This window comes from Pungitius pungitius, chromosome 21, assembly GCF_949316345.1.
Source record: "Pungitius pungitius chromosome 21, fPunPun2.1, whole genome shotgun sequence".
NCBI lineage: Eukaryota > Metazoa > Chordata > Actinopteri > Perciformes > Gasterosteidae > Pungitius > Pungitius pungitius.
In genome coordinates this window covers 10,125,151-10,137,787 of record NC_084920.1, presented here as the reverse complement: position 1 = coordinate 10,137,787, position 12,637 = coordinate 10,125,151, and the positions used below count along the sequence as shown (strand labels likewise).

Genomic DNA, 12,637 nt, shown 5'->3' with positions numbered 1-12,637 from the left:
TGGATTACTACTACAAGTATTGCCTCCTTTATTTAGCACGAGGAAAGATATCGTTAGTTCTTATCTGAAATAAAATATGATCTATTTCAACATACCTACATAGATAATGTCTGCCAAAGGCGAAGTTCAAGTAATATGAGTGAGAGCTCTGGAGAAATCTATACCATCTTCAACTGCTCATTCTTCAATGGGACAAATTGCATACACACCGACATTCCCACCCACGTGCTATGTTCTCTTTGGAGGACCCCCGGGGAGATGCACTCTGGAGGAAATCTATTATCAGGTCAGGGGCAATCACACACACACACACACACACACCACAGAAATAAGGCTTTCATCGTTCTATTTAGAGCGCTGATACAGATGAATGACCCAGAGCGGAGCTGCAAAACGGGCAAACACAACCGCTCTGACTTACTCAAAAATACACAAGTGCTTACACAATGTCCCCTCAACTGCACAGCCTATTCCCATGGAGGAACATGGCAGAACTCTAACGATGGTGGCAGAGCCGATGTCCCAAGTACAAGAGTTTCTGCAAGAACGCCGCATCACATTCAACTGTACATTATTTGTAGAGCTGTTCCTTACTGAATGCACTGTTTTAGTTCAGAATTTCCCATGTTCATCTTGAATCAGTAGCTTTCACGAGCAAGTCACACTAGACTAAATGTAGCTTAAGCGCAAGTTCAGTCAGGAAGACAACCAGTCTGACTCTGTTCGCCTCCTTTGCAATTACTCTATCAGCTGATTGGAGGCGGGCACATTTTAGTAACCAATCAGATTCTACACACGGTTTCCTTAAGCCAATCACGTTGTCGTTGTCAATCTTTAAAAGTGTTCTCCTCTCTGTTGGCTGTCAGCTGTCATTTCAGCGTGTAGCTGAAGCGAGGCGAAGCGAAGCGAAGCAAAGCAAAGCAAAGCAAAGCAAAGCAAAGCAAAGCAAAGCAAAGCGTTCAATTAGCGGGTCCGGCACCACAGTGTTGCGGTAAACTCCAAACTCCGATTGGACGATGATCGATTGTGGAGAAACTAAATCAATAATCTGAGCCGTCGTGCAGCCCGCCGAGGTACCGGCGTAGTAGCACTCGCCTACGAGGCGCAGCAGGAAGCAGTTACGCTAAACGTAAGAGCGCGGTACCAAGCCTCCTCTGCCCAGGTGTGAGTGGGTAAGGCTCACAGCTGGCAGACGGGCGGAGTGAATCGGAAACAGACCATTATGTTTTTATGTAACGTCATTCACCATAAGATATAATCCAAGGCACAATAAATGCATTCAGCAGAGGGTACAGAACAAGAAGCAAGAGAGTACAAATAAGTAAGAAGCCAAACTACAAGTGTTTTATGAAGAGCCAGGGCATAAACAGTCGGGTTGTTGTTAAGGGGTTACGTTAGATCTCTCTGAGGGAGCGACAAGCACCCGCTACGCGGGCTAACCGGGAGAGCGCTACACCCCGGACGGGCTCTCCAGCTACTGCGGGACATCGAGGACGGGAATCTCCTTCATCTCCAACGCCTGGGAAACACGCAGCATTCCGTCCAGCAAGCAGCATAGAAGCCTCTCAAAAGGCTAACACGCGGTAAGGCAAGTCGACGCTCCCCATCCACGTTAAACTGCTAACATAACGACACGCTCAGCTGAAGCTCCGCGATGCAAAGCTATACCCCGGTTAGCATGTATCCGGCCGCCCTCTATGTGATGCTAGCGCAGCGTCTGGTTAAGTAAAGTACCGCTCCACGGTGGAGCACGTAGCTCTGGCGTTGTTTGTTGCGGTGTAATGTAATGTATACCCTGAGGGGGAGCATGAGCTAGACTCTCACAGAGCTGGGTAGCGATCTCAGCGCGAACTACGGGAGTAATCGTTCTGCCACCAGTAAAGCCAGTAAAGCTTTCAAAGTCCTCAGGCCCACTCCACCGCATTGACTACAAGGAAGGGATCCTCTACACGACCATAGCAGAATAACGGCTTCACCTGGACTATTCTATAGGCTATGATGTAGATAATGTATATGTCGTGGACGCAAAACAAGGACCAGACTTGAGACTTTAATCAAAGCAATATGACAATGTTTATTTGTGACAGGAGTATTCAGTCCTGCAGTCATACGTGCACGGACCTGTTTCAATCTGTCTAGCAACAGCAATGAAAGGGCGCTTAATTCAAAGTGCGCTCGGAATATAAAGTCTTTAAGAGCATTCTTGATTGGTTCACTTTATGACCTTCGGAGAGCCCCATTGGAGCACAGGGACGTCCATCCCTTCAGGCTCTCGGATCATCACGTCTCCTGTTGTTCATGAGTTCACGGCATACTTGAGACAGTTTGTGTGTGTGAGACATGTTAGTCTCAATATTCTGTTTTATCTACATTTGACCCTGGGAGTGCGTGTAGTTCTTTAGCAACAGGTTCACTCCATTTTAAGGCTGTTTTGCGTGTGAGCCATGGTCACCCCGTCCCATGTATGGACGTGACCCTGAGAGTGTGTGCAGCCTTTTTATCAACATGTTTGTGTGCTCCGGGTCATACACAGCCTCCACTCGTTATTAGTATTCAATTATTGTTCAAGTGTAATTGCAGTCTAGCGTGAGCATGCATGATTATATTTAATCCTCAACATATAGCATAAATAAATACACTACAGGACCACTAGCAATAGAATAGAATAAAATAAATAATGGTATGTCTGTATGCAGGTACATGGGTTTCGAGGCTTTCAAGCAAAAGAAGTTTATAACAACTTGGACAGGAAGCTTTCAAGAAACTCTACTTTCTCGACAGTCAACTGCGGTCTCTAGCCGTGCGGCATTGGGTTACCCAGCTCCGATGGCCTGTCAGCGACGCGTAAACCACCTGCTTTGGACATGGAACAGTCATTGCGGCAGCAAGAAATCTTCGGGTATGAGGTCCTAAAGCCTAGTTTATGGTCCTGCTTTTCAGAGAAACGCAGGGGCGTGCTTGGTTCCACCCTCTTGCGACCAATGTTCTTGCGATTGGTTGGCTAACATCCTTTCCATCCATCCTTTTCGCATAATACCGGCATTTTAAAGGATGCTAAGCGATTAATCAGATTGAATAGCTTCTGTCGGAAGTAATGTGGAAATAGGACCACTTATTCAACCAGTCATTGGCAAACTACAAGGACACCCATAGGGACTCTAATTCATGGCGGGAGATCTCTGCAAACGTCGGGTGGCTGGTTAAGGGGTCCGATAGTTCTGCAGGAGAACACGGGACAAATATGTCCGCGAACAGCGGAAACAGATGAACAAACAACGGGCTTTCACACACCAGACGTCGTTCTCTGGGTCGTCTTCAACAAGGGACGTTGCTCCACTGTGCTGGCAGTGAAGTTCTTTGAAGCACGTGCAGGCCCCTTTTAGGAACACTAATTGGGACGAGTCATCGACACAAGTGCGCGTAAGATGGAGCTGCATTGCAGCACCATGCAAGCTAAACTACACTCGCAGCATGTTGACGAGAGATTGCGTTAGAGTGAGAGGCTCTTTTGCCATATGCTTCATCTCAGGCGGACCTGCGTTTCCGTTCTGCTAGCAGGACATGGCGTCTTTGCAAACTGAATCTGGCAACAGGATCGGTACGGACAGAGCATGGATGGCAGGGGTTTCATATGATTAGGGTAACCGCCACAACAGCGGTTCTGATCAGCAACTTGAGACAATGCAGGCCATCGTTTTTTGGGGAGGTTCAGTCAGAGCCACAGCTGGCTAGACCATGGCCTCCTTTCTTCAGATGATTGCATTTAGTGTGACAATAGAGTGCAGCATTAATATCAACTAAGGTTAAAATTCTTTTCTTAGCTGGCTGAAATATTAGATGGTCCACTTAAGGAAGTTAGTATCTACAGTACGCAAGGCATTCGTTTAGGGGCAGCTACGTCAAACTATAAACAAAGGTATCTCCTCTTCATCCCTGCCACTAATGGGACGTTGAACTGCGGCAACCCCTACAGTCACAAACATCGAGGATGGTAAGTTGGGTTCAGGAAAGCTCTTTTCGTTGGGTGGTTGCCGATGTAGCAGTATTCCTCATGCAGGGTGCTGCAGCACTAAATGGTTCCCACAATATAGGCAGGGGATCTTCTCTCGTGTCCCTAGAAGTCCTTGCACGCCCGAGGGTTAGACTCGGTAATCTGGCTCAACTTGACAAGTTTGCAGTTCTAGGAAGTAGCAACTGCACTAGCACGTCGAATGGCAGCTGCTATCTGCTTTAGCTACTGTTAAGCATTTTAAACCCCCCCTATCTTCGCAGGTTGCGCACCGGCACTGGAGGTAGATCTAACCTGCGTTTTCTGAGCGCTCACCCCGGGAACGAGTCACTGGCAGGTTGCGAAATGTCGCTGCAATTTCCCGTCTCCAGACTTCCTATCGCCGCCCATGCGGCTCCGGACCTGGCCCATGCTCAAAGCTCCACTAGAGGCTGTCCTACACACGCTCAATACAGATAAGGGCTAGAGCTGCAGCAGCTACCCAAGTGAGTGACAAGCTCACCGCTAACAGGGCGGTGGTCGGCGGCGGCGGCTGCTGCGACGTTCCTCCAGCCTGACCATAACACGGTACTTGCAAGATCCCTGAAGCGGTAAAAGAACAGGCAATCATGCATATAACTGGTGGTGGTGGTGTATTCCCTTGGCAATGTGGGGAGGTCACTTCAGCGTCCCCTTACAGTGGACCGCCGTGGTTCCTTAGTGTCCCTTGGAAGAGAGGCCGTAGGGTCCCATCAGGAGGTCATCATGCAAAGTTTGTGGGCCATGTGTGTAAGACCCACCATATGCCATGATTCAAGTGAGGGCCGTATGTGTAAGTCCCAGCAAGATGTCATCTTTACTATGGAGGGGGCCGGCTGTGTAAGACCCAGCAGATGACATCAGTCAAGTGAGGGCCGTATGTGTAAGTCCCAGCAAGATGTCATCTTACTATGGCGGGGGCCGAATGTGTAAGACCCATCAGGTGACATCATTCTAATGAGGGCCGTATGTGTAAGTCCCAGCAAGATGTCATCGTTGCCATGTTGAGGGCCGAAGGTGTAAGTCCCAGCAAGATGACATCATCCTAAGTTTGTGGGCCGAGTGCGTAAGTCCCAGCAAGGCAACACAAGTTTCAAGGTCTGGGGCCGATTTCGTAAGACCCATCCAGGTAACCTTCTTTCTAAGTCTCAGTCTGGTAAACCCGGTGGGCGATCGGCAGTCCATTGCGACGTCCTATTCTGGGCGAGCACGTCTATTCTGTAGCTGAAGCGACCCTCCTCCACCCCAGTCACCTCCAGTTGGCATCAGCGTTGTTCCTGGTTCGTCATCAGGTTGCTGCTATTGTTTACACCACCTCCACCAGTGTCTGGACTCCAGGGGGATTGGGCTTATTGGACCTCACTATCCCTGCCTTCGGGGATAGTACTTCGTGATGGAGTCCAATTGCCAAAGACCTTGCACAATTCATATTTTATGCTTGTGGAATAAATTATTGTATTACTATTAAACGAGTCTCTCCTGATTGAACTGAGAGACAATGTTCAACTGCCCTCCTCACTGTATCTCCTCACACAGTACAACAATCAACGATGCCCGATGCATACAACAGGGATGCTGCACTGTACGGACGCAGCCTGGAGTACGATTCTACGCAGCACGGGTCAGATGTTAAAGAACTAGAGGCCGCCTGAACAAGATTGTCAGCTGCTTGTTTAAAGACAGTGTTTTTGGCCGTCTATATTTATCAGGTCCTAACAGCCAAGGCAGTTACTGTCCAGATGTTAAAGGGCGATGGCTCTATTAGTCACGCTAACTTTACACTCTCTAACTCTAACTCTAATTTCAACGGTGGGTTATGTCTTATGACAAAAGTTCTATAATGTTGCATTAATATATATACTTCACCCAAATCATAATAATCCTAACTTTCACTTATTTTATTGCAAACATTTAGTTTGAAAAAAAAAGAGTCTTTGGAAGAATTTCTCAGGCATCGTTATCACTTCACCACCACATTCCTCACTCATTAAATCAGCGGCACACATTTCACTCTATTGTTGGGGAAGTGTATCTAAATGCATGAATTCACTGGCAGACAATGAAGAGCAGCTGCTAAAACACAGACTGTGTGTGTGTGTGTGTGTGTGTGTCCCACAGGCTTTCCCCTCGATTGTTGAAATGGGATCGCGGACATAACTGCAGTTCCATACACTACATAATTCCAATTCCAGGTGGTGACACACACACACACACACACACACACACTGATGGTTGATAAAAATAATCTTTGCATTTAAGCTGCCGATAGCCAAGCTGCACTGAAAGTAAATCTCTTCAAATCTAATTTATTTCACGTTTTTTTAAAATAACTTTTAAATGCAAATATCTAATTGTATCAAAATGTCATATAATCTCCCTTACATCAGTACTCGTCTCTTCATAATGTCTCTTTCATTCGTTCCACCATCCTCAATTTCAAGAAATAAGAAATAACAATGGCATTGGCAAAAGACCAATCGGAAGATTCCAAACTAGCCCTCATCCAGTAAGTAGGGCAAAAAGAAAGAGTAGACGGGGGGGGCGACCAGGCACTTCTAGTTAGAAAGAACGGTCGGCAGTCGAGCAGCAAAGAAATTCAAAGCAGCTGAGCTTTAGAAGTCCGAGCTGACAGAGCTATTTTTAAAATTGAAAGTGACCGGCGGTGTCTCGCATGGCATTTCAGCCACTAATGTGTGCTTGTGTGTCTCTCTGGGGCAGTGCTGTTGGAATAAATCCTAGTGGTTCAGTCCCTCTTCATTGGATGCGTCCCAACAAAGAAGCTACGTATCCAAAAGTTGACGATACACACTACAAAGTCACTACAAAGTCTATGAAACCCCAAATCTTGTTTTTTCCCCAGCCTTTATTGTTTCTTGGGGTTGGCACTTCAGGTGTTTATGAAGGAGGCTGCAACCATTTTGCATTTTTCTGCTATTTGGTCCGATGCCTGGAATGGCTGTCGTTCGCCGATGGTCGAGACAGAATTTCACATGTCCGTCAACAACAGAGACAAAAACTGCCCCACTGGAGAATTGTTTCACATGTTTCTACATGCACTCACAGGGACCGTAGTATAGTTCCTTTTTACTTCCGGGATTTGCAATCATGCTTCAAAAGACATGGAAGATTACCGACGAATGAAACCTAAAAATCCCATAAACATCAGTTTCCAACGGAGTATCTTCAGCAATAGTCCAGAACTTTCAGATTGACTTAAATACCCCATGTATTAAATACATAAGTAAATAACACCAACTTGTCATTCTGAAGTTGTGAAATAAATGACATCACTATCCGTAGAGCCGTGCCTTAACATGGCCAAAAAAATATAGTCTACGTCAAGTTCTTCTTTATGAGTAGTTGAGAACTTCTTTGATCACTACAGTGGAATCCATATAAGGGATAGGTAAGGACGTTGGTCCACAAAGACTTGATACATAGCAGCTGAATTCTGTCAAATGGGACCTGGAGGAAAATGTGTTCAAACAGTTCACGTAGCAATTGGTGAACTGTGAGTAGAATTTGTCATTTGCACCTCCCGCTCGTCTCTCTTTTGTCTTCCCTTCCCCCCTCCTTACATCCCTTACATCCCTCCCTCCTCCCCTCCTCCTCCCTTCTCCTCTGCTGAGCGCTGATAACGGCGGGGTCCGGCGCTGGGATGTCGATTACAGGCCCGGATGTAAGAATAGCCCGCAACGCTTTTGTGTCTCACTCCATCATTCTTCTAGAGTTGGTTTGTGCCCCGGCGGTTTGAACTCAATAACCTTTAACATGTACAAGGCAGGATAGTATGGTATGACTACTGGACTGTACGAGTGAGGTGGACATTCAGGACTAGGACTTCTTGTATGTTGTTAGGTAAACGAAATGAAGCAAACCTCCAACGATAGTCAACGGCTTACCAATTATTTTAGGACTTGAAAGTCTGTGTCTAAGTGTTAACTCACTTTACCACAGTACTCATTTCCAACTGTATCATTTATTGCATTTTTGTTTATTTTTGTTGTAATCTACCACATGTTTAAGAGAGGCTCTTTTACCAGAACTTTATAAATAATGCCACATTTTGTGGGGTTCCTGTTCTGTAGTCCCAGGGTCCCAGCATCAGTCGTGGGAGTGTCGACGAAACTAAACAACTGTCCAATACAACTGATCCAATCACGTTGTAACAAAAGTGGCTCACAGAAGCCGCTCCGTCCAGCTTCCCTGTGCACGCTTTGGTTGCGTTCGTTCTGCCCAGCTCTGCAAGGCCACTGCGCCAAGTGAAACCCACACGTGAGGACAAGCGCTGGCTATCAGAGCGGCCGGTGCAGAGTGGTTGAGAGAAGGCCTGGAGGCAGGAGACATGTCAGCTCAGTCTGAGTCACTTCAGTGAGTCACACAGTAAAGCCTGTATGCGTTGACCAAAGCTCACATGGCCCTTTCCGTTGTTTCACCTAGAATACAGGATGTGTATTTTTAAACCTTTATCTGGAGTCGCATGCTCTCTTTTGGCGGTGGCAAGGTTCACACGACAGCTTCTGAAGGCCGACCCTGATGTTTTCAAATTGAGGGAGATGTTATTGTGGAGCAAACATTTAACACGGTTACATTTTCTAATTGCTGCATAGCCTCCTTGACTGGAAGGAATGGACCTTTAACGTCATGATGATTTAATCAGTGGATTTTGGGGAAGTTTGATGGCCAGTTGCATGCTTAAATTCTTCAGTGATAGTTGAATGAATGTTTAATCCAGGATCGATATATATATATATATATATTCATATTTTGTAAAAAAAAGAAATAAGAATATTTTATGTAACAAAATGCTAAATTCTGGATTTATGAATGCTTCTCATTACAATGCCTGTATAATATGAAAAAATGAATACACTGCCTTTCCCAGGATGAGATTAGAAGATGTCTGTGATGATGACCATTTACACACCTGTATTCTTTAAAACCAACAACAATTTCTCAGACGCACGGTCGGGGGTCGTGCACTTCAGACCTGGACGCTTCCAATGGGGGGTTTTTCTTGGTTTGGGAAATGTTGCCATCGTCGCCCCGCCAAAAGAAGGTGTAAGCCCAGTGGTAACACTGTTAGAGGTTTATATACAGTAGCACTTGAATAGGTTCTGGAAAAGGTTTGTGTTACAATACATACAATACAGAGAATAAGGTTGCTTATTACGTAAGGGGTGACAGGACAGAAGTAAGTTCAGTTAACTCGACATTGTGTTTTACGCCTGACACGGGGAGCGGCTTTCCAGTCGATCATTCACTGTCAACCTGTTTTGTCATCACACTGAGGCTCCTCCTGGATTCCACTGGCTTTCGTGCGCAGCCCTTCCCTTCATAAAATCACCCATCACCCCCTTTTTTTGTCTCTCTGCTGTCATTGCGGTCGCTGCCGGTTTGCTCCTCAACCACTGCATTCATATCAACTCGGTGAATCAAATGTGCTGGTTCTTTACCAACCATGACATGAGTATACATTTTTCCACCACACTGGAGAGAAATCTAATTACTGAACCTTCCAAAAACGCCAAACTACTCCTCACACAACTTCTCCTTGAATTATCAATAGTAATGACAGTTTAGAGTAGTAGTAGTAGTAGTGTGTCAGATTCAGAATCAGATCAATATACTGTATGTCATCAGAAGTTCAGTTCAAGCTAAAGTCCCCCCATAGTCAGTCAGTGATAAATATTTGATGAGCGCCACATAGGTCATGTTGTCATGCAGGTCTATCCGTTAGACCCAGATCATCAGATTCGAACCGGACTCATTCCGCTAACGGCTTGTTACACATGTTGTTGATGGGAGGGTTATCAGTTGAAAGCCGTCTCCTATTTTTTCCAGCAAATGTGTTAAGAGCAGGAGCAGGATATCCTGGTGTTACCACACACACACACACACACACACACACAATACACAACCTCCAAAAAACACAATGCACCTTTCACATTACAGAGTTTCTTCACAATCCTATGGGGCAGAATGACTTCTGAATGCCTGCTCAGTCCCAGAGGAGACACTATTCTCTATTTCCACGCACAGCTCATGGACCTGTCATGCTTTGTCCCTCTCTATTGATGACTATGAAAAGTCCACACACCCCCTCTGTCTCCCAGTGTCCACAGACGCTTAACACAGACACAATGAACTGCATCGCTCGAGCCGATTGGATAAAAATACACAACTTTCCTTTCTCTCAGAGAGATGTCCCTCTCCCTCTTAGAGACAGTTCCAAAAATACCCCCCCACACACACACAAGTTTCACAAGTAGCCAGTTCACCAGCTAACGATGTTATCACAGCCAGACAACAGTCCTGGATGGGTTCAAAATGTTCCTTTTTGCAAATGCGCTGTGCAGCTGAAGTCCGCTCAAACAAGACTACAAACAAACTGCTAAAAGAGAAAGCTTTGGACTTCAAGCAAGTGCTTTCCTTTGAGTTTTTAAGTTCCACAAGATGTTCGGTGAGATGGACAAGGAGACCATTGACGGAGAAGATGCTGAACTTAATCCACTGGGTGCTTTTTAGCATGTGAAGTAATTGCAAAAATTATTCAAATTATTTAAATGAATGTACAATAGGTGCAGTATCATGTGTCAAATTACTAAATTGAAGTAAATTTTGCATGATTATTACTTGTCTTTCCATAATCCCAACTCCCTTTGTGTGTGTGTGTGTGTGTGTGTGTGTGTGTGTGTGTGTGTGTGGATCCTCACCTGGGTCATGGTGTTTAGCAGGACTTGGACTGGCTCCGGGTCCTCAGCATGGCTTGCGTAACCTCAGGTCAGGATTCTTCGTATGATGACGTTGGAATAATGAAGATGATGAAGATGAAGGTGGGACACACTCACACACACGTAGTGTGGCTGGTGTCTTACAAACCAGCACGCTGCACACACATCACCTTGTCCTCCGCTGCTGTGACAGCGCCGTCCTCTGAAACACAGTGCTTCCCTTCTGTCCTTCCCCCCTCCCTCTTCTCCTCCCTGTTCTCCTTCCTCTTCTTCTCCCTCTTCCTCTTTGTTCCCTCGACTGACACAGAAGGAGAGGAGAAGGTTGGCAGAGCTTTTATTCTTTTCTTGTCGTCCTCCACGGTGCTGTGTCGCCCGCTCCTGTACGTGGCTGGTTGTAATCTGTGGTGCCTCTCCTCCCCCCTCCCCTGGCTTCATCTCTCTCTCTCTCTCAGCTGCTCCCCCCTCCTCCTTCCTTTAAAATCCTCCTGCTTTTTTCCCTCCCTCACTGTACACAGCATTAGTGAGAGACAGGGGGGGGGGGGGGGGGTCAGAGGGATAGAGTGTGTATATGTGTACCATGTGACCTGATGGTGTGTAGTAGGATTCCCCCAGCAGCTGTCGCACTCACTCCTTCACAGAGCTTCACTGAGAGCTCCGCTTAGTTCCATTGATGAGCCACTGTCAGTGGAGCAGGGTGACTGTCGCTCCTGTTGTATCAGTACCCCCCGTCCCCCATTACACACCATGAGAGGACATATTTGGCCATTTTTGGAGCCAAACAGCAAAACGTGAAAAGGCGTACCATAACAGGGACAAACCTGCAAAGAAATACACCCCACTGTGTATTACAGAAAGTAATGCTGCATCCTTTATCCACAGAGCTGTGAGCCCAAAGCAGACATCGCATGGAGGTCAATGGTTCTTTTGAAAACTACAACAGGACTTTCACCCAGGAAACCGCTGCCTGAGTCCTGAATGAACCCACAAGTCCACATGGATTCCTTCCTTGTGTAACTCCTCGGAAGAAATTTGAACCCAAACGGCCATCTTTCCAAAGTTGCTGTGTTCGTCTAAACACTGCGTGGCTCGCGCACTGCCACCACAATACAGAATCAACTCGCGCGGTGGCAATGAGACGTGTTGTGAACAAACCCAAACTTGACCCAGATGATATAATCCACTTTGTTTGAAGTTGAGTGGCCATGGTTTCCCATTGCGCAGGAAACATGTGTGCGCACAGCACACGGCGGTTGGGACAGTAGGTCAAAGAAGCCGCAGGAAGCGGGTCTGTAGGCTGGGATTGACTTTACCATGGAAAGTTTGGTTATGGGTTTAGTTTTCAGGCCCCCTTTTCGAACCAAAGAAATGTAGCTAATTGACTCTGTTTTGGAGATACGGTGGAGTAACGTCTACCCGAGCAGAGGAGGAAGAAAGTCCCTCAGGTTTTTCTTGGCTGCTCTTTTGCCACCCACTTTACACACATTTTAGTTTAGCTTTCCGCAGACATTTTATGGCTCTTCAATGTGTCATCATCCATGGATCGGAGGTCACCCGCAACAACAACAAAAGCTGCCAATGAAAAGAACAGGAAAGAGTCCGAAAAGGTGCTGTGAAACACATCATCCTCTTGTTGCCTCACCCCCGATCGGAGCACCCGGACTTTCTCCTTTTTAAAGAAAACTGAAAAAATAAAAAGGAAATCAGAGCTTGGTTTCAGCTGAAGTAAAATAATGATCTTACTTGTAGTTTTTCCAGTGAGAAATGTATACATTGAATGTTTGCAGAAGTGGGATTCTGTGACCTTATAACACGTTATAATACACTGGATTTATTCTAAAGACCGTTTGCTCAAGGATGTGAATTGTTTAACATTTAT

The 12,637-nt window shown here is 46.1% G+C and overlaps 1 protein-coding gene across 1 annotated transcript in view; it reads right to left on the bottom strand.

Annotated features, from left to right (window-relative positions):
- LOC119212520 (rho GTPase-activating protein 23-like) overlaps positions 1-11,199 on the bottom strand; it is a 58,462-nt gene extending 47,263 nt beyond the window's left edge. Inside the window, exon 1 of the mRNA XM_037462997.2 lies at positions 10,744-11,199. Within this exon, the coding sequence (XP_037318894.2) occupies positions 10,744-10,752 (9 nt within the window). The 5' untranslated portion in view covers positions 10,753-11,199. The remainder of the gene's footprint in view (positions 1-10,743) is intronic.
- Between the last annotated feature and the right edge of the window lie 1,438 nt (positions 11,200-12,637).